This window comes from Corvus hawaiiensis, chromosome 6 (genome assembly GCF_020740725.1).
Source record: "Corvus hawaiiensis isolate bCorHaw1 chromosome 6, bCorHaw1.pri.cur, whole genome shotgun sequence".
NCBI classification, from domain to species: domain Eukaryota; kingdom Metazoa; phylum Chordata; class Aves; order Passeriformes; family Corvidae; genus Corvus; species Corvus hawaiiensis.
In genome coordinates this window covers 4,389,574-4,411,383 of record NC_063218.1, presented here as the reverse complement: position 1 = coordinate 4,411,383, position 21,810 = coordinate 4,389,574, and the positions used below count along the sequence as shown (strand labels likewise).

Below are 21,810 nucleotides of genomic sequence, written 5' to 3'. Positions count from 1 at the left end.
TACATTTTTTCAAAGTACATACAGAACTCCTCTGTATGCTTTAAAAAGAGTTCTCAGCATTGCAAGGGCTGCAAGCAGTTCTCAACTCCTGCTTACTTGCAACCAAAATAACAAACCCCCTCCTTATCTCCCAGGAAAATCCAGAGTGACTGTGTTAGTCATGACTTAACAGCCATAAAAAAATGACCCATTTCAGTTCAGCTATGACACAGACGTTCAGATAAATGATGTTCAAGATGCTCCTGACACAGGAAAGGAAATTTTAAAATCAAGTAACGATAGACAGTTTTCTCTAGTAAAAATTTCCCACCATTTCTCTGTCAATCCCAGAATGGTTTGGGTTGGAAGAGACCTTCAAGACCACCTCATTCCACCCTGCTGCCATGGGCAGGGACACCTTCCACTGGATCAGGCTGCTCCCATCCCCATCCAGCCTGGCTTTGAGCAAGTGTGTATTTGTATTTTGTAGACAAAACAAAACAATCATTAGAACATTCCCATTGAAAAGGAAATAGATAAACAACTTAACCATTTATTTGACTGCATTGTATTTAGACAACTTGTACATTTCGTAACCCCACTGTTTTTGTTCTCATCAAAAAGGATAAAGGGACAGAAGAATATAATCCACTCAAAACAGCAGTCCAGTATTTTGAGATACACTTGCTATTTTCATAGATGCCCACCTGATACCTGAACTCCAACATAGGTTGTAATGTTTATACAAGACCTGAAGTTTTGTCAACACAGCACTGAGTTGTAGCAATGTCTTGCAGTGCCCTGAAAAATAGTTTGTGACGTACTATGCAACACCAATTCGATGATGCCTTGAAGGTGATGAACCTGATCATTTCTTAAAAAAAACAACATAATGAATGCAAACATCCAGACTGACATGTCAGCCAGTAGCAACATTTGGGCAAATTTAAATATAAAAGCAATCACCTCCTTAGTTAGATTTGTCAATGCAAAAAGGTGAGGGGGAGAGGACTGTGTTTAGCAACAGACAGGAGAAATAACCAACGTTTCCCTGCTAGATTCTTTTTGAAAACCTATGCAAATTCAAGGCTTCCCACTTGATTTCCAAATCCCAAGCAGTACAGAGAACAAACCTGTTTGATACGACCCAACACATGCAGCTTCAGTGTCTCCTGCAGTGAACTCTGACACAGCAGCCATGGCAGAACCTTTTGGGCCATGAGCTCTTTGAAAAACAAAAAAAAGAGAGACCTGCACCTATTTTGCTCATTATTTTCAACACGGGCATGGTAACAACCACTTCTTACAATAACCAACCAGAATTGTATTTGAAGTTTGCTCCAGAGGGATGTTTTTGGCAGTGAGGAGGGATTTCAGCTCACTTCCAAGTCGGCTTTTGAATCTGAAGACACCCATGGCTTAAACATTAACCAATAGAAAACTTGCCCGTCTGGCTCTGCAGATTGAAACCCCAGCAGACACACAAGGCAGCCCAGTTTGCAATTTGTGATTCAAGCCCAGCAGCTGCTTGCAAGGTCTGAAACCTCCCTGATCCAGCTCCAGGGCAGTCCCTACATCCTGGACCACAGCTGAGGGAAACCTGACTCAATGGACTGGCCACCAACATTTAAGTTTTAACACTGATCGAAACTGCTGAAAAGCCACCCAGAAAAACTGGCAACCCTGAGGGAGCGGGATAACAAGAGGTTTTATCGTGTCACAAGGCAGCAGTGGCTACACACAGGCTTTAGGCTGAGCTCCAGCATGTCCTGGCAGTAACAAACCCCATTTGGTAACAAACACCGCTTTGTCTTGGGCACCCTTTGAAGATGAGTTTTCTTTACTGAGGGGAACAGACCCCTCAAAAGCACAGGTGGTATCTACAAGCAGAAAACTCAGCAGGGCCAATTTCCATTAAAAATCTTTATTTTCAAATACAACTCATGATTTGTACATGGTAAGAAACGTCCATCACCATGTGCGATTGGTCTGTGCAAAAGGCTTTGCTCAAATCCAGTTTTCCTGCACAGGGCTCTTTTCCAAATGATACTGGAGGTAGGGGTTTTGTTGGTTTTGTTTTTAGTGTACAGTAATTAGCAAAAACAAACAAAAAAACCCTCAAAAAAGCAACCCCACGACTCAAACCAAACCCTAAAAAGAGGAAAAAAAAACCCCCAAGTGTAGTAAGGCAAATCTGGAGAATTCGCTCGATTCCACGGGAGTGGATTCACTGAGAGTTCATCCTTGTGATCCCTGTATGGACCATTCACATCGGAGTTGGACTTGATCCTGGTGGATCAACTTCCAACTCTGAATATTCTGAGATCTCTGATTACAGAGGTGCTTCCACAAGTCAACTAATACCTTTATTTTTGTCTTTCAAAATGAAAAAAAACCCAAAAAACAAAAACCAACCCAACTGATTCATAGACCTGGGCTATGGAATCACACAGAACAGGAAAGCCTCGACACTGCCATTACTGAAAAAATTGATGGGTATTGGTAAAACCTATGTAAGCCCAAGCAAAGAAAGGGAAAAAAAAAAAAAGAGAGAAAAACAGAGCAAGAGTGAATGCAAGAAAGAGACAGAATTCCTTCCCCGCTGCTTTGATTTTAGAGGGGAAAAAAATCCCCCAATAATTTAGCTCATGTAAGTTGAGAAAATGAGAGCAGCTAAAAATGAATATGATACACCTTGAAATTTATTTCCAAGACCAAGAACCAAAGATTGAAGCATTTTAGAACACTGAAGCAAAGCAATCTGAATCTGAAAAAAAAAAAAAAAATTGTTCCAACTATCTTAAAATAGCTGTTTCTCAGAGCTTCTAGCAATAATTTTGATTAAATAAAAATCATACCAATTTACATTAATTTTCTATATCTTCTTTTAAAAGAAGTCCCTCACTCTTTTAATGAAAAAAGTGCATTCAAACCCAGCAGAGATTCACTAGTGCCACCAGGTTCTTTTAGCAGCTACTCAAGGTTTTCAATTTAGCTTACACTTCTTGCTATAAGAAGGGCCTTCCAAACCCTTGTTTGGGAGAAGTATCCGAATTATAAAAATCTGAAATAATTTATTATCAAATCCAGAATTTAAATAAAAGCAGATTTTTTTTTTCTTGCAAAGACAATTGAAGAAAGTAAAAGAATAAAAGCATGCACTTCAAACTTAGAGGTGAAGACAAATATACTTATCTATACAGGCACTGGCAGACGCAATTTAATGGTTACTTGTTGTAACACACACCCCACCCTACAATACATTTTTTCATTCACTAATCACTGAGGTACCAATATTTAAGAATGGAAAAATTCAATATTGAAAAATAAAACCTAAAATTGAAGCCTTTTTTCTTTTTCTTCTTCTTCCCCAGAAAACTATGGCAATTTTTGTATGAAATGTTAGTATACTTATAGAATTTTACAATCTACATTGGCTTTATTTTGAATTTTCGGGAACCAAAAGCGGTGTTCCCATCCAGGTTTCTCTGATAAAACGTTCACTGTGTGGATGTCCTAAAGAGTCAGCAGACTTGCAAATGAATGAACATATCTTGGCTATCACCTGGCACATCTGGCTGGTACCAAAAGGACTCGGAGTCTGAGACAATCGGCTTTAATTCGGAACAAATGCGCCATGCCAAAGTGCAACGAATGTGTGCGACACTCAATGGGACACTGACAGGTTTAAGAGCTGCATGGAAAGTACTAAAGTCCACCTTGCAAAGCAATTTGGGACAAATTGCATTGCATGCAAAGGACAACTCCGCGCTGCTGGGACGTCGCTTGCTCGCTGGGATGGGGTCTCCTAACGCAGCCATAGTTTCAGACGCAGTGCATCCACTCCATTTAAATAGTATCTGAACAGCCTCTTGTCTCGCACAAAACCAAGGTTTTCATAAAGTTTCAAAGCAGACTTATTTGTGATTTCTGTTTCCAATACAACCTTTAAGGGAGAAGAGAAATAAAAAGAAAGAAAAAAAGCGTGTCGCGTTAGTCAGCAGCTGCAAATACATGATTGCTGAACCAATTCCAAAGGTTTTATTTAAAGGTGCATTTGTTAGCAATGAATGGAATTCATTTCTTCTTCTCTTTACTTAATTAAGCAATATTTCCACATTAAGCATCCGTTCCCACATTAGAAAAAAATATAATACAGCAATTCATCCACAACTGTAATTGTAAACAACATACAAAGTCTTTAGTTCTTGGCTGTAAACAGTGTTTCAGTTCACTACCTCATAACAGGGTAAAAAACACAGCAACAAATAAATCCCAAACAGCCTCTGTCTCCCAACATCCGCCCCCCAAAACCCAAGCTACCAAACAGGTGAGGGTCCAAAACATACTTTGAATTAGTAACTGAACTTCTGCATGTAACAAGAACTCGGCACACAAGGATTTACTTCATGATTTAATATCTTTGACCCCTGACTCGTTTGAGTTAGACGTAGATAAAAGCTTCAGGGTGACACCAGCTGTCAGACCCAACATTTGCAATCATTACTTGTGCTCAACACAAGTATCACAGAGTGGTCTGGGCTGGAAGGCACCTTCTTCAAGACCATCCAGTTCCAACCCCCTGCCATGGGCAGGGACACCTTCCACTAGACCTGGTTGCTCAAGCCTGGGTACCAACAAATACCCCCAAACCCAAATCACAGTGAACACCAGAAGAATAAGCAGATTTTTCCATCTTTTTTCCCCTGTGTTTTTCCCCCTGGAAAGACCTGTCAGAAATAACTCAGACCAAACTCAAGTCCAAGAGAAGTCCAAATTAAGACTCAAAATTGTCTCAGAATTCTCAGTCACAGGCAAAAAACTACACCGGCCTTAATAAGACATTAATTACTAAACTTCAGAATTTTTCAGAATAGTTTCTCTCTCTCTTTTCTCCACATGCACTGAACAGAGCTCTGCCATAACTGGCAAGCCCCACACCCACTCCACATAATAAAAACTAGTTCTGCCTCTTTACTGGTGTTCAATTCAATTATTTCAGGATTTTGCTGTTAGGAATAGATCATGGTTGCACAAGAACACAGGCTGAACTAACAAGCTGACTGGGCTCCATACACCCCCTGACAGTGAACATCCACATATTAAACAGGAGCTGATGGTCACTGTAGAAAGACCACAGAATGAAAATACAGGACCAAAATTTAGCCTGGGTTTGTAGAGCAGTTTAAGTCCATCTGCTTTGTGGTCTCTGTGGCCTCACTGCCTTCAGGCACACATTCCCATTCCTCCTGGCCTCTCCTGCCAGCTCTCGAGGGTGGTTCCTGAGCTACTTCCAAAGCCACCTGGCAGAAAACCTTTCCTTTTTCTCTCCATGGGGTTTGTTTTCTGCAGTCTGAGGAGTGGCTAAGCCAGTGTGAAAGGGGGAGGCAGCCAGTGGTTACAGCAGACTATATATTGAGTCAAATATATTCATTAAACGGATTTTTTTGGATTTTATTGGAGGTGACCACTCTAATCACTGGCTGCCACATTGCAATGCACAATTCCACCCGTGCTTCTCAGTGTAAGGATGCTGAAAGAACAATAAACCTGGGGATAACAATCCAACGAACAATGTAAGGCTTGGAAGTAGTTCATTACAAAAAAGAACTAAGAGTCACACGTTGAAGTATTAATCATCAGAGTTCTTGAATTACAGCAGGGCAGTGCTGTAGCTGCACACTTACGACAACCTAATTCAATTCTTAGTCTTGTGGCAAGAATGAGAGATTGAATTTCTGTAGTTGGCATCTCCCAGAACATTACTAGCAACTCCTGTGAGCTGATGGAGTGCTCCTAACATCCTTCATCCATTAAAATGGATAACTATTCATCTGTAACAAATTATGGAAGCACAATCATTTTGCTGGAGAGGGCTATTTCCTACACATTGTACAACTCCTTAATTCCAATTTAAACAAAACATTGAAGCCAGAGAAGGAATCTGACCTGTGTAAATCCACCGTGCAGAGGATTATTTATTTGAACTCTCAGCTACAAAGGGCATTCACTCTCTCAAATGTTCAGTAACCTGGCAGAGTGATGTAACAACACTCTATTCAACTGCAAGCTCCAACACCTTGCAATGCTAAAACACTTCCAGCACTGCAGGTGACTGAGCTGAAGGGAGTGGTTAAATGTTGAAATACAGGTTTGTTGGAATCTCACTACCTGAGTGAATGCTCATCTTGAAAGCAAATGCAAGAGATTTGCTCTGGTATTTCTAAGAAGTCTCAGCACAATGAAAAGTAATTCCCTGATCTCAACATACTGCAGCTGAACTCATGTTTCTGTTCTCTGAAAAGGAAACACAGGCATATTTTATTCAGATTTCATTAGCTTCCTTTGGTGAAGAATGCACCTCTTCCTGAGTGAGATTTTCAATTAAGCTCCAAACCTTACATTGTTACATGTATTTCTGCTCTTGTGGGTCGATTTTGTTGTACACATATGCCTGTTAAATCCTCTGATAACAGAGTAACACCCCCCCCCCGCCAAGGGCAGCAAAGCTCTGATTGGATTTAACAGTGTTTTCTGCTCAAGTTGCAACTTTCTGAAGGTTGTGACTTTCTCTTAAATTTCATAAACCTAACATTTTAGCTCAACTCTAATTTTAACTAGGTTTAGAAGCAAGAAAATTTCTATATTAAGGATGAAGTGCAATGTTCCTTGTTGCTACATTTTCATACCTCGAATTTATTCCTGAACTGAAGCCAACAGGAGTGGTCAAGCTTTCTCTCTGCTTCAGTTCAAACTGAAGGAACTCAAGTTTAAAAACCAAGTCATAGAATGGATACAGCCAAATCAAATGAAGAAAGTCCTCTCAGCACTCACAGAGGAGGTTGCTATTCTTACTTTTAAGTTTGGCATTCAAGTTATGAGGGCTTATCCAGTGTCCTTAATCAATTTAACTGCCTTAACTTTTAAAGAGAGGCAGTACCCAAAATACAACACTTCACCCTTCATATGATTTGTAGATTAAGGGAAAGCTAAAATACCAGTAATTTTATGATTTCAAATAGGATTCCATAAAAATACACATTTCATTTTTACTAGTGTGGTACTGAATTAAAATGACAGACCTACTAGTGTGGTCAAAAAACCCACTCTCAATCACCCTGAAGTTTCAATGGGAATTCCCATGAGAATTTGGGGTTCCCTTTTATTTTCTACGTTTATGCTTTAAAAAGGTTTTTGAAGTCCCACTTACTGGAGCCTTATTTTGATTAGTTACCACTTGCATGGTACATTATTTCAGTAATATGAAGTGAATGGATTGTATGCAGATTCCTCAGTCATTTGTTACAGATGAAAAACCTGCATATGAACAACTTCTCCTTTCTAACTGTAATTAAGGGATGTAACAGTTCCACAGGGTGGGTCTTCAGCTGTAGAGTTTTGGGAAATAGCTTGTCAGTAAAAACAGTACAAAAAGCAGCCAGACACCCACCTTGCTGCAGTTAGCACACGCTTTTCTTTTTTAAACTGGAAGAAAAATATTTCCAAAACTTTGGAGTTGGAAGTAAAACTATTCACCTTCACCTGATTTATTTCCATAGTTCTCCTTTTCTATGCAACCAGCCCACAGTTATCCTAAATCACTGTGATCTACCAGAAACTCAGCCCACTACAGTTCACTACCCCAAATATTCAAATTCATTAACATCAAATACTTGAGAAAGTCACAAAGGTAAAAAAAAAGTAAAAATCAGAGATCCCTAAGTTTTGTAATGTTATATGCAGACACTCCAGCTGGAAGCTGCTGTCAAGTACTTTCTTCAGGCCTGAAGGTTATTTCTGGTTCAAGCACCCACCCCCAACACCAGATCACTTCCCTGGTTTCTATCCTAATGTAGGCCATGGCCAGCTCCATGGGCAGCTCCTCCCCTCTACACAGATTCCATTCCAGGCAATTCACCTCCTCACTCCACAGCTTCCCCAGAGAAACCACCCCTGTGGAAGATACTGCATCCAGCAGAAGCTGCCTCTTAGGCAGTGTGCTGACCATTGTAAATCACTCATTCCATAGGCCTGGCTTAGTTTATTCACACTAAAACAGCTTACAGGGGAAAAAAAATGTCCTTAAACGCCAGAACATTGCAGCATGCTTTGAAATGCCACCTATCAGTAGTGATTTGTCAAGATTTTAATCTGTGGTGTTGTATAAATCCTTTGTTTTTCAGGACTCAATGCTGGCAACTTCAGAAGTCCAACCTATGATACTTCCAAAAGCAACACACTGAGTGAGGCATTTATCAGATTATATGCCACAAATTATTAAAATAAAGTCTATTTACTGCATCTATTCCATAATTAGATTGAAGGGAAGAGTTTCCAAGCAGCCTTTGGAAATTTTTCACGACACCCACAGCTGCATATTCACATTTTTAATCCTATTCCAAGCAAGTTTCAGAAAATAGCATTTTGTTTTTAATTGCACTCCATCTTATCTCAAAAAGCAGTATCTTTTCATTTTCCTCATGATTCTGACTATATTACAAGATGTAGAAAAATACCTTAAGAGCAGCAGGGATGGTTAAACTATTTATACATCTCACACAGACAAACTATTGTGATGCACTACTTCATATTTGATGAGCTTTGAGCATCAATTAATCAGAAACTGATCTCCTGACAACTGTTGAGAAAACTGGTGAGAGCAAGAATCAGGCAGAGCTTTTCATGTGTGCCTAGTTAGATTTTTCATATTCTGGTCTGACTGAAAACTCAGCACTCCACCACAGAGTACAAGTAACCAACATCCTTATTTTGCACCATTTTGGGTATGTGGAAGAAGCCTATGCTTGGTGGCAAAGAAAAAAAAAACCCATGAAAACACTGTCTGTTTGGCTGTGGATAACCTATATGTGGAAAGAACAACATAAATAAAAATAAGTGTGGGTGTGCCTCTGCTGATGGTGCAGAAAAATCAATAAAATACTCTGCTTGTATTCCATGCTCCCTAAAGGGCTCCCAGTTCAAAATTTAGTGCCAGCACAAGACTCAGCTGGTGCAAAAGCCCCCAAAAAACAGAAGATGAGTTTGGAATCATCATCCACAAACATCACTCCCAAAACCATGGCTGTCTCCATCCAGCACACCATTCAAGGAGTCTGAATTGTAGTGCCTTTGAACAAGGAGACAGAATCTGAGAAATGCCCTCTGCCCCTGATCCAAAGCATTTATACAGCACCAGAGATGCAAATCTGTGACTAAGACTTAATGAGGCCTCAGCGCAGACCTGCAATCCTTATCACATTTATTTCATGTTTATGAAAATAAAAAACAGCAAGAAGGGCTCTTGGATTAGTATGACATGGTAAAAGAAAAAGACAGACACAGAAGAGGTCACTGTTAGAGATCACCTGTTAGTCCAACCTAGAAATGAATTTACATGAGAAATAGCACACAGACATTCAGAAATTATACAGTAATTACTGCAACTCAGAGCCTGAGTAGAAACAGCCAGTTCTACTCCTGACTCTCTAATAACAGTGGGCAATTCACTCCCCTTCTCTGCATCTCACTTCTGCAGCTGTGGTGTGAACAGTGTGACCCTGATCCTCAAGTATTTTGTAATTTTTTTTTAATCTTGAATAGTCTAGAAATGGGAAGTCAATGCAAGACCACAGTGGAAAACAATGGGGAAAACAAACCAACCAACCTCTTTTTGCTTAGTTCAGTGTAGGCAAGTAGTAAAAGAGATTACAGGAAAGCATTTTAGAAACCATGATAGAAGCAAGAAGCCAAAATAAAGAACTTGAAAGAATTACAGACTGCACTGTACTGCTCAAGTACAACATAAATTAGAAGGTGGGGTGAGGGGGCAGAAGACACCAGTAAGCAGAGGCATGAAGGGATCTGAGGGGAAGAATAAAGCTCTCAATGAATGAAGCCAGAACACAGGCAGGGGATGCTGCAAGAGGCGAAACACAACAAGTGGAAAAATAAACAGGAGTATGTGCCAGAAGTCCTGTGACACCAATTGTAGCTTTGCATAAGAAACTTCCCCACGGGGCAGTGGGACAATTGAGGGAGCAGTTGAAGAGAGATAACAGAGATCAAAGGCTCATTAACTATGACACAATGAAGTGACAGTGCTCACCTATCAGGAACAACTGCATTGTGCCAAGGAGCCGGAAGTTAAAGGGACAGATAACCTGGTTGAGGAGGATGGATGGATGCAGGAGGAGTTCTTCAGAAGTTAAACAAGGCACATAACAATAGAGTTGCGCTATATATATATATTTATATTATGAAAAAAAAAAAACCCACCCAAAACAGGAACTGTAATCTGGTAAAAGAGTAGCAACTTTTAGGGCAGGGAAGTTTGCCAGTGATTCAGTGACTCTCCTTCCACGTCTGTGTCATCATGCTACCCCACTGCAGCTCTGTTCTGGGCAGTGTCAGAACAGCCTGATGAGTGGCTGTGATAAATCCACACTCTGCAGCAGCACAGCACACACTGTTCTCGTGGCTTTGTGTACTCTGAAGGTATGGCAGGGCTACACAGGACATGCTCATCCCACTGCTCAGCTGCACCTCAAACTGGGGCCCTTGCATGAAAATGGGCCTGAGTGAAGGCTGAGGCAGTTTCACAAGGTAAAACAGCTGAATTTCAGCACTTAGGGCAAATTTACAAAGTCCATCTCCTATTTGTGCCAGACTTTTTTTTGAGGTTGTTTTCCCCTTTTTTATAAAAGAGCTTCTTACCAACTTATTTCCCACCTAAAAAAAGTCCTGTAGAAGAAAAACCTGTGAAAGGAATCCACATACAAGAGAGTGCAAACGTCATTTCATTTACATTATGAAAATTTTGATTATAAAATCTTACCTCATCACAATCTCCTTCAACCATAGCATAAATAGCTTTCTTAACCAAGTTTGTACCTGAAACACAGATTTCAGTAAGTGTCAGAGTTGCAGTAAAAAAAAAAAAAACAAAAAAAACCCAAACAGTTTATATATGACTAATGTGTGCTACCTACATGACATAAGATCTGGGGAAAGCAGGGAGGAAAGAAAAACAAGGAGTTGCAGTCAAGCTGCAGTCTCAGGTTTGAACACTAAAATAATCTGTGAAGTTATCCAGAGACTCAGCTCAAGTGCAAGATTCTTGTAACACAAAGATATTAGAAACAGGCTGCTATGCTTAACAGAGTGTTATATATAGCCTTCCAAGATGTGATTCATTCCTTTTTGTTGCATTTAAAGTCAAAATCTGCTGGCATGTACTTGAAGGACATTCATCTTCCAAGGGAATTTCCTCTTACTAAAACAAATACTTCTATTAGTAACAGAACTTACGAAACCACTGTTCTTATGGCTCATTCCCATTTGGGTTTGCTAGTAACTAATAATATCCTTGAAGCCCATCCCTTCCCCTCAGTCAAGCATTAGTTTAATTTTTTAATCATTATTTTTCATCTATTTCACAACAGTTCTACAAACGTAATATCCCTACCTGCCTGTAGAATTGGGGTGAAATTGAAAGTTGATTTCAAAGTTATTAGTGGAAAAAACTGCTGTTCAGTGAAATTGCATAAATCTCACTTCCATAAGAAGGCTATGGAAAAGGAAAAAAAACCCCAAGGAATCTACAGAATGTTTTAAAATCTTCTCAAAACTTTAATCAGTTAAGATTTTTCATTGAATGTTATGATAAAACTTCTACATTTAAAGCAGATCTTCAGATTAACAGCACACTTTGAGAAACAGCAAGGTGGCAAATGTAGGAAAAACTCAACATATATAATGCTAGAGTAAGCAAGGCTTTAAAGACAAATTCTATGTATGTAATTCTAATTTAACAAACTGACTAAAGCGAGGGAAAAGTCTTGCAGAGACCTTCATAATAACAGCATTAGTTCTTATTTACTTATGAATCCAAGCACCTGCAATTAAATTATGGCAGACTCCTTCATGACTCAGCTAAAAGGAAAGGAGAGACAGTGATTTCTCAGTATCCTTCTCCCTCTGCTCCACTACAGAAACCAACAATGGCTTTTGAATTGCACTGGGAAAAGAAAAAATCTGCACGTGCTTGAACAGTTGTGGTAATGTGTTTTTTTGGAGGGTTTTTCTGGGAAGAGAGCAAACACAGTGATACATTCTGCAATGGATCACTGTATTTTTCAATTGCAATAATTTTCTGTCTTTAATCACAGAAGTATGAGCCGTTCAGTGTGGATGAGTGGTGAAGCACAGTTCTAAGCTTTGGAGCTGACATCTACATTTAGTTAAAAATACCTTACAAAATGTAATTTCACAATAATCAGCACAAAAAAATTAAGTTCCATAAGAACAGATATTTAATTAAGCCAACTTGGCTAACTCGTGTTAGAATGAAAATCCCTTCACCAGGGCAAAACTGATTAACGAGGAAGGGCAAACTCCCTGCCAAGAGTGATTTCTTTACCTTGTGACTTCCCAACAAAACAGATTTCCATTTCAATCCTTCAAATAACAGTACACAGCTATTTTTCTTCCCTGATTAATACAATAATGAGCTCCATACATTCTCCCTGATGGGTAATATATGCATAATTTATAGGGGCAAGTCAGGAAATAAGTTCACTGTAAAAAAGGAGCCTGAACACATGGAAATAAAGTGATGAGGGCACACACAAAACCACGAAGCAGTTCCCACTGCTTTATTTGGCAGTGGTATAGGCAGAGGTAAGGGGCTTCTGCCTGCCTTTCTTTTTAGCCTTATCAGATCCCAGATGTGAACCTCACAGGGCATTTCAGGTTATTTTAACAAAATCAGAAAAGCCACTAGGGAGCTCGTGCGGTTGAGTAAGGCGGGGATGACACACAAAGCATCCTGAAGTTCAGTTCAGCTTAAATCTTTATGACAGCTACAGTTATCCCAGCTAGAGGATTTAGGGAAGAAAGAACAAAAAAGGCTATTCTTACCAATTCCTTTTCTTCTGTATTTGGAATCCACTGCTAACATGGCTATATAACCTCTGCGGAACATCTTTTTGTGCATATCCAGCTTGCAGACGATGGCACCTACACACTCCTCACCTACCATGGCCTTAAAGACAAACATACACGTATGGAATTCTCAGTTTGGCATCCACAGTGCTACCAAAAGCAGTAAACCAGTTCATTTCTTAAGTGAAACAGCCACGCAAAATATGTTTGTACAAAGCTATGAAAAGGTAATGACATAAATTTTAAAAGCGTCTCCAAAAGTATTACTACGATTAAAAGACTTATTGCTTTATTGCATCCCAATTAAATTCCAAGTCAATTAATGACCAATGAATTATTCCTGGAGAGAACCACATTATCATTTCACAAAGTCTACAGGCAAGACCACGTGTGATTAAGGGGAAATAAATAAAATAAAGTAAAAGACCAGGTTAAGGCATAAATTACCCTTTCATATGAGCTTCTGCAGAGAAAAAAAAATCCATTCGTGTTTTATAGTGATCTGAATTTTCCTGTACAAGGGCTGTGGTAGATAACATGCTTAATTTTTGTCTGGTTTTAATGTCAAGGCCACAAAGGATCAGAGAAAAGCATTGCTGCATTTAATCTTTAGACACTGTCGTTTTCAGTCATATGACAGCCGGAGAACAAACAAAAAAGCACAGTTAATTTCACACATTTTAACTATTGGGAGATTTCGTTTGTTAAGAGCTATGCACTGGCAGTTAATCCCAGTGGCATTGTCACAGTAACCGTGGTCAAGGAGACGCAGGCATTCTGAAATATTAACAAGAAAAACCCCAAAAAGGAAAGGACCCAACTCCTCCCCAAACACTCATCAAACCACCTGCACACCCACTGTGTTCACCAAAATTTTACCATGAAACATATAAGAGAAAGGGAAACTCATGTTAACTGAAGGATTAGGCAGCATAAGGGATTAATGACATTATAACCTGCAGCAGTAAAACTGAGTAATGCTGCAGAGTGGGACAGCATCCAAAGGGAAAACGAATTCCTGTGCACTCAGGAAAGATGGGCAGAGATAAAAAGAAACTCATAATTCTACATATGGGCGTGTGAGTGGATCCACAGCCTTTGACAGACCTGCAGGGGGACCAGCCTCGGGCTCAAGCGCAGCAGCTAAACCAGGACTACAGCACATGATTGGCACCAGCATGTGCTGGCACAAGAGCTGCTGGATAATCCAAATTTACAACTCTAAGACATGTCAAATGAAGAGGACCTGCTAGAGCCAGTACTGCCAGGCCTCAGAGCAGCCCACCTGTAAACCCAGAGCTCACTTCTCCAAAGTCTGTGCTATAAACTCAACCACCTGAACCTCTGTGCACAGCTTGTAGGCTGAAACCCCATGGATGGAAGAGTCCTTCTTGCAGGTCATGCTGCAGGCACAGTCTCTTCACCCCAGAAAGAACAAAGTCTTTGAGCATCTCCACCTGGATGGTGAGTTATTAACCAAGCCAGCTGTCAACCAGGAGCTTCAGCAAACGTGAAATGAAGCAGCCAAAAAAAGGACCAGCTGCAGTTCCATGATCCTAACTCCATTTCTAATATAGCTGAAGCAAATATAACTATTGCTAAGTTTTTATTTGGCAGGAAAACACATTTCAGCAGTATCCAAGAACAACCCTGAACAATCTAACGAGTGGTTTTTAAAACAACAAACAAGAACTGTAGCATGATCTACTCTGGATTGAAATACAGAGCCTCTAAGCAGTCTTTCATTTGTTCCAAAACACAGTTTATTCCACAGAAAAGAGGAGCTGTGCCTATACTCAAACGGTGTATGCAAAGTTTCAGCTCAAGGCAAGTTCTGTATCTCGGCTCAGACCTGAGAAAAGCGGGGAGTTAAATAAAGAGTATCATCAGACAGACTGCTCAGAACATTGCTATAATTATGCAGAGTACCTAGATGTAATCTTATACCTCACTAAAAAAAAAAAAAAAAGCACATCACCACAAACTAACATGTTATAGTTGTGCTTTGCCCTGGAGTGAACACGTGCAAACTGTTGGTCCTAACAGTTATGTGGAGAATTTTTACGATGTATATATTTTTTTACACACTTCAGGAGTAGTGACAATCTAGACACTACATATCTGAGCTCTTTCTTTTTCAGGGCACATTTCAGAAAAGTTATATTCATGAATCATATATTTAAAATGCTAAATGAATAGCAAAGAATTTTGTTTCAGTGATCAAAGAAGCAAATACCCACTGGTTTTACCACTGTTGCCAGAGAGCTGAATAAAGAATGACTCTGTTACCAGTTCTCTAAAACACTTAAATCTATTTCTGTGTCTTTAGGCAGGTAAGTTTGGCAGTGAATGTACAGCTGTTCCACTCACAGAGGGAGTGCTACATTTCCACCTCAATTAGAGGGGGTTTTGTTGCCTTTCCTCTTCTTTCTCCTTCTTTTCAACCTTATCTAAAGCTGGAAAATGAACCTAAACCGCGATGTGAAACTTTGCAATTTAATTTCCTGCAGAAGGTTAAACTGTGCAAATAAAAAAAATCCAGACTGAAATAGGGAGAGTTGTGAGGAGGGAGGAAAAGTAGCTCCCACACAACACCATTTAGGAAAAGATAATCATGGGCCAAATTTTCTTTTCAGGTATACGAGAGTACTTCTAAACATGCAATTTTCTACAAACACAATTCAGCCTAAGTCACTATTATATATTATAAACCCCACAGAGTACTATAAGATTTACTCCAATACTAGGTTATTAGTAGCAAGATTAACATACATGAATCTAAATCCAATATTTGCATCAACTTCATTCCTATGAGTAAGTTTAAATGTTTAAAACAAACCAGATTTTAATATACTGGAAGAGCTAGTAGAGAAATGTCTGTAAATCAGCAAGAACATTATTTTTCACAGAATTAATCAATTTGTATTAATTTCATTATCAAAGATGGCATTGTGTCTGTCAGCCACAGTCTGAGTATGCAGTTAATATCCAGATCCTGTGACTTTTGTTTAAAGGAGATTAAAACAGCCAACTAGCCCCAAAAGGGAAATATTTTGCAATTCAAACGCAGCAGAACCTGCACTGCATTTTCCCTTCACACCTGCACCGAAGTCCATCCCGAAGTATCCCAGCCACAGGTCTGTATGAACTGGCTCACATTTAGGGATCATGTTACCGAATGCCATTAGAGGATACATTTAGGCTAATGGTTTTAACCTCACGTCCGGTGCTTCAGCCACAGCTCTTCCCGATACCTGGCAAATCATCACATCCCCGTTTCCACTCTACGAACCTGGCACCAGCAATTCCCTCCTGTGCAAGGAACACCCTCTGCCGCTGCTGGAATAACTGCCCTGGCTGTTGTCACCGGCTCAGGTGCTGCAGGGACTTCAGCTTTCACAGAGCCACCAACAGTGACAGACTCTCTGAAACTGTGATCACTCCTAAAAACAAACTGGAATACAGAGTTTGCAAATTCTCCTGCAAAACTTCTTCCTATGTCTGCCATGAGGCCAGGAAGACTTCTCAGACAACCTCCTAACTTTTCTGGTTCTTCCTTTACGCCCCAAGTTTTCCACAACTGAAGAACAGGGATGATGTCTTACAAGTCTTAATTTCAACACACCGAGACTCTTGAATAAAATCCAATTTAAAAAAAAAATGCAAAGCATTAGTATAAAACAAGACTTAACTGCAGTCATTTAGGATTTACAACACATTTAAAAGCACTTACATGGAATTAATAGGTTATTTTTAAACTTGTGAAAGTTTAAATTATAAATGCTGCTATAGCTAGTGGCAAAGTTAAGAACCCAATAAAAGCACAGATTTTCCAGATTTTTCTTAAAAGGCAGCTGAGTGGTACAGCGAATTACAGGAGAGGTTACAACACTCAGCCAGAACTCTGCTTTTATTACGTTCTGTCTTATCCAAACTCTGGCACAGTGCAAGGTTTCCTAAGCTCATCTCTCCCACGCTAAAGGATTTTGAAAACAAGTTTCTGAAATATTTAATTTATCAGTCTGAAATGCAAGTTCTAGAACTTTAACACTGCTAATACTAGAAGCTACAAAACCACTTTAAAAGAAAGCTACAACTTCAAAAATGCATTTACAATCAATCCATCTGGGAACAAAGATGTAGCAGTGCTTAAAAATACTTCACATGAAACACAAGATGCCCCTTGCCCCTGTCATTTTTTGGCAGAGGAGTGGTTATCATTTGAAGAGAAACTGGGCTGACAGAGCTTCTGAGAAGAAGTAAAACCCAGGCATTTACTGGGCACTCACACCTAATACACAGTGCAAACCTGCTCTTCCAAAGACAGGCAAAGCATGAGTTTAAGCAGAGAGCTGCAGTTTCATAGAATCACAGAATCCCAGAACGGTTTGGGTTGGAAGAGACCTTAAAGATCATCTAGTTCCACCCCCCTGCCATGGACAGGGACACCTTCCACTGGAAGTTTATGGAGAAAAAGGTTATTAGCTGGTTATTACCACAGCCCAGATACTGCTGTAGTGTAACACCTCAGCACTGAGCAGTACTCCCAACTTGCCACCCCTAAAGTCAGGGAAAGACTTATGTGGATAAATTTGACATTGAAATTAACTGGGCTTTAAGATTTCCAGTATCTCCAGGTCCTTTTAAAGTGGAATATTAACTTCTTGGGTGTACAGCTAGGAAGTGGTTTGAGCCTGAAAAACACTAGTGACCAGTCAGGGTTGGTCCTCTGCCTTCCCTCCAGCTGTGCTCTCCCACCTCTTCTCTTGCACCAGTGCCTGTGACATCCTACAGGAATATATCTGGAGCTCTAAACCAACAGAGCATCACCCTGAAACATCTAGATATACACACATTTACAGGTATATGCTGGTCAGAGGGGTGTCTTGGCTCCCAGAATCAGAAAAACACAGGGCTGGCACAAGGCAGGAAGAGGGAGTTGGAAGAGAAAGGAAAAGCAAGTGGCAGCCTGGGCTGCACCAGCCCTTAGAACAACTGGGCAACTTGTGAAGGCCAAGCCAAAACTCAGCAGGTTTCAAACCCATGCAATAAAGTTAATAATGTTCCCAGAAATTAGCTTTGCACTGTCAGAATAGGAAAATGATGTTTTACATGGTTCACTGAATAAAATATCAGAAAAAGGCAAATGCTGATTATTTAGGGAAAATACACATCCCATCCTAAATTTCAGTGGTGTCAGTCCTTTCCTCTCCCTGCGAGAGGAAAGGAAAGGTGCCCAAGACAGCACAGGGAGGACAGGTGAATATGCTCTGGAAGATTTTTTAAATGGTGATGGTGAAATCCAGTAAAGGAATTGACTGAACCCTTACAGATCTTTTTGCAAATACAATCAAATCATAGGCTAACCCCTCTTCCCAAGACAATCAAAACACAGCCAAAACCTGAAACCAGAAGGGCGTGGGGCCACAAGGCTTTAAGGACAAATGATTGCGTGAGATCAGGCACTAAGCTTCATGTTCACCATCCTGACACTTCTTGCTAATTGAAATATGCAGTCCCTGACTGAAGATAAATATTTAAAAGTGATTTATTAGAGAGAAGTAGTTCAGGAATCCATTAACTGCAAGAACAAATTATATTTTATAGAACAGAAAATCTTCAAGGCAACCTCTAAGAAACAAACCTTAAAAATAATAAAACCAGTCACAAAAACCCCAACCCTCCCCCCTCCATGAATTTGACACAGCATGCTGCAAGACCTTCAAATTATTAAGCAGATAACAATTTGCTGCCTTTAGACATTCACAGCCATATATTATTCTGTACAGTTTTATGTACTTTACATTGTCCCACCTTCCCAAAAAAATGAAGGCAAATACATTGAGTTCAAGAAAAGTTTTGTTGATTCTTCAAGGCTATCAAAAAATGAAGCTGTCATTACAAAATAAGCTTTCTCTTCCTTGAGTGATATCTTACACTTTGAATGCACTTATTAGAAATCATCTGTTTTAGTTCTCTGTCAAACAACTTGTCACTGCTCTTCTCACAACAAAATTCTCCAGTTATTCCCTGACAAAAAAAAAAAAACAACAATCCCATAACGACTGAAAGTCTAAACAAATGCATTGTGATCTAAGAGTATCCAACATTGCCTTGGCATTACCAGGGATACACCTGATGCTCAAAGTATGGACTTTTGTAGTTCTTGAGCACTTTATTCTCAGTATGAGTTAAATCATTCACAGGCAGAGCTCAGTGTGCTCTGATCAGCATCCTTGTAATGGCAAACATGACTTTGCAACCAACAATGCTCTCCAATATTTTTTGTATTCTGTTTTGTTCCAGAAGGTCAGCTTTTTGCTTTGCTCAACTTCCTGTAATCCTACTGTATTCCCTTTGCAGGGTGTTAAGAGGCACAGTTGTGAAAATCCTTCTATGAACTATATCAATCCTGCTATAAATTATACCAGATCCTAAAACAGGAACATTCAGGAAGTTTAAGGCCAGATGGACTCCATTAGCCTCACCTCTTGTACTCCTATTCTATCAAAATTTCAGAGATACCCCTGAACTGAAGGGTGGCTTGGCTCTGGCTAAATCAGACCTTTCAGAGGTGTCCGGCCTTAATTAAAACACCAAGAGAGAAGAATTCATCATTTTCTTTAGCAAGGAAGTGCCACACACTCCCCTAAACGTTCTGTTTTGCAGCTGTAAGGGTTCCTATGAGTAAACCAAACACAGCTAAGCCCTTGCTATGCACACACACTCCTCAGACCAACTTCTGCTCAGTTTCATTTACCTGTGGATGAATTATCATCCTAAAAGCATGCAACTGAGACACAAGAAGTGCTAAACATTTAGGTAGGCAGGGGGGCAGCTAAACCAGCCTTTCAATAGTGCAGTAGGAAGAATACAAAACTAAATGCGTTGTTAGTGCAGGGAGCCAATGTGAGCAGCATGAGAATTCCTGCATGCTGCGAGCACTCTCACACCTGTAAAAGCAACACAGTTGGACTTGTCTTTCTCAAAGCAAGCTCACAGATCAAAAAGTCTACTAAACCTTTCACAGTACCTCTCCACCTATCACTTAACATTTATGTGCCAGCCCTGCTTCAGTCGGTTTTAAAACCATTGTGCAAGAATTACCAAGCAGTTACAAGGCATTAGTGAACTAAGCGCTTTCTTTTTTAAATCCAAACCGAGGAACTGAGACAGAATCATAAAATGAGGCTACCAAAGGTCACAAAAGTCAATGTCAAAACCAAGATTAGAAGCCCTGAATTCCTGGATCCTAGCCCTGTACTCAAACCCTTTCCCCACCACTTAAAATATGCGTTAACAAATGCAGGAACTTCGGGCACATGCTTTACTTACACATGCACAGGTCACAAGGGGACAGGTATTTCCAAAAAAGCTTGGCCTTATCCACAAAGAGATTACTAAAAGTATTTCCACAAACGTCAACCCTTCCATCCTCTCCTCCCCTGCCCCAAACCACTCCCAACTCCTGCCCTCCCTGCTCCCTCCGGCACTTACCAAAAAGCAAAGTTGTGGCCAGTTGTGGATAAAATACCTATATGTGTAAATGGAGTAGGGTTCAGACAGATCTTTGGTGATCAGTCTCATGATATCGGGCATCTGCAGCTCTGACTCATACTGGACGTATCGTATCGTTAGGTCCTCCTCGGGCTGACAGTCCGTTCCCGAGCCTTTCAAACTGCAGGCTGCTGCTAAGGACCCGGAGAGTAGCTGCAGGGACTCCTCCTCCTCCTCCCCTCCTTCATCCCCCTCCTCCTGCTCTTCCTCCTCCAAGCCAGTCTCTCCTGCCAGCCCATTGCGGGCTGCAGTCTTAGCAGCAGCAGTCGTGGTTGTGGCAGCAGGCTGGCTCCTGTCCCCTTTAGCTGGGGGAGAAGGAGGAGGAGAGGGTGCAGTCCTTCCCTGGGGAGGGAGGTGGTTGGCGTGGGGGGACGAGCAGGGCGCTGCGGTGGGGGGCGACGACTGCTGCTGTCCGGAGCCCATTGTTTTGCTGGCTCGCTTGTTCTCCAGCCCCTCGGGGGCCGCCCCTGCCTCCGAGCCGAGGATCTTGCCCTTGAGGGAGGCCCGCAGGTGCCGCAGCTCGGGGCTGATGAGGCCGTTGAGCTGGTGGTTGTGGTGCGGGGGGTGGTGGTGGCGATGGTGGTGGCGGTGCTGCGAGCCCCCCTTGCCGCCGTCGCTGCCTCCTCCTCCTCCTCCTCCTCGCTGCTGCTGCTCCCGTCCGCCCGCGGGTCCCTCCTCTTCCTCCTCCTCTTCGGCCTCCTCGTCCTGGGCGCCGGTGCAGGCGGCGGCGGCGGCGGCATAGGAGGTGGCAGAGGAGGAGGAGGAGGAAGCAGCCCCCCCTCCTCCTCCTCCTCCAGGGAAGGGGGAGAGCGTGTCCCCCTGCGGGGACAGGACGCTGCTAGGCCCCGGCGGTACCTCGGCCATATCCTACGGGAGAGACCGACACAAACTCACCGGGGAGGAGGAGGAGGGCGCCAAACCGAACAGGGGCGACGGGAAGGTGGAGGGGAGGCGCGGCGGCCTCACGGGCCGCGCTCGGCGGGGAGCGGGGGGGGGGGGCGCGAACAAAGGCACGCACGGTGCCCGGGCCGCGCCTCGCCGCCCCGCCGCCCCCTCTGGCGGCTGCCCCGCTGCCCCCGCGGGCGCGGGCGGGGCCGTTCCCGGAGCGCTCGGGGCCCGGGGTCCCCCCGCTGCCGCCACTCACCGCCGCGTCTGGGCAGCTCCCGCTCCGCCGCCGCCAAGCGCGGCCGCCGCGGCCGTAAAACCCGCGGCCAGTTCCTGTCGGCCCTTACGACACTTCCTCCCTTGGCGGCGCCGCCTGGCGACGGCGGGGCGGGGCGGGGCCAGCGCCCTCAGACGGGTCCCGGCGCCGGGAGCGCGGCCCTCGGGGGG

General features: G+C 41.9%; 1 protein-coding gene across 2 annotated transcripts; it reads right to left on the bottom strand.

Moving 5' to 3' along the window:
* Positions 1 to 512: 512 nt before the first annotated feature.
* NAA30 (N-alpha-acetyltransferase 30, NatC catalytic subunit) lies at positions 513 to 21,694 on the bottom strand. Of its 2 annotated transcripts, none has more exons than XM_048307525.1 (5): positions 21,623 to 21,694; positions 20,419 to 21,345; positions 12,898 to 13,021; positions 10,814 to 10,869; positions 513 to 3,925 (listed from the first exon to the last, which is right to left on the bottom strand). In XM_048307525.1, the coding sequence occupies exons 2-5, from the start codon at positions 21,340 to 21,342 to the stop codon at positions 3,788 to 3,790; spliced, it is 1,242 nt and encodes a 413-aa protein (XP_048163482.1). In that variant the 5' UTR covers positions 21,343 to 21,345; positions 21,623 to 21,694; the 3' UTR covers positions 513 to 3,787. The 2 variants fall into 2 exon arrangements, with proteins under 2 accessions (XP_048163482.1, XP_048163483.1); XM_048307526.1 differs by lacking the exon at positions 21,623 to 21,694 and having other exon boundaries at positions 20,419 to 21,241; positions 21,287 to 21,504.
* Between the last annotated feature and the right edge of the window lie 116 nt (positions 21,695 to 21,810).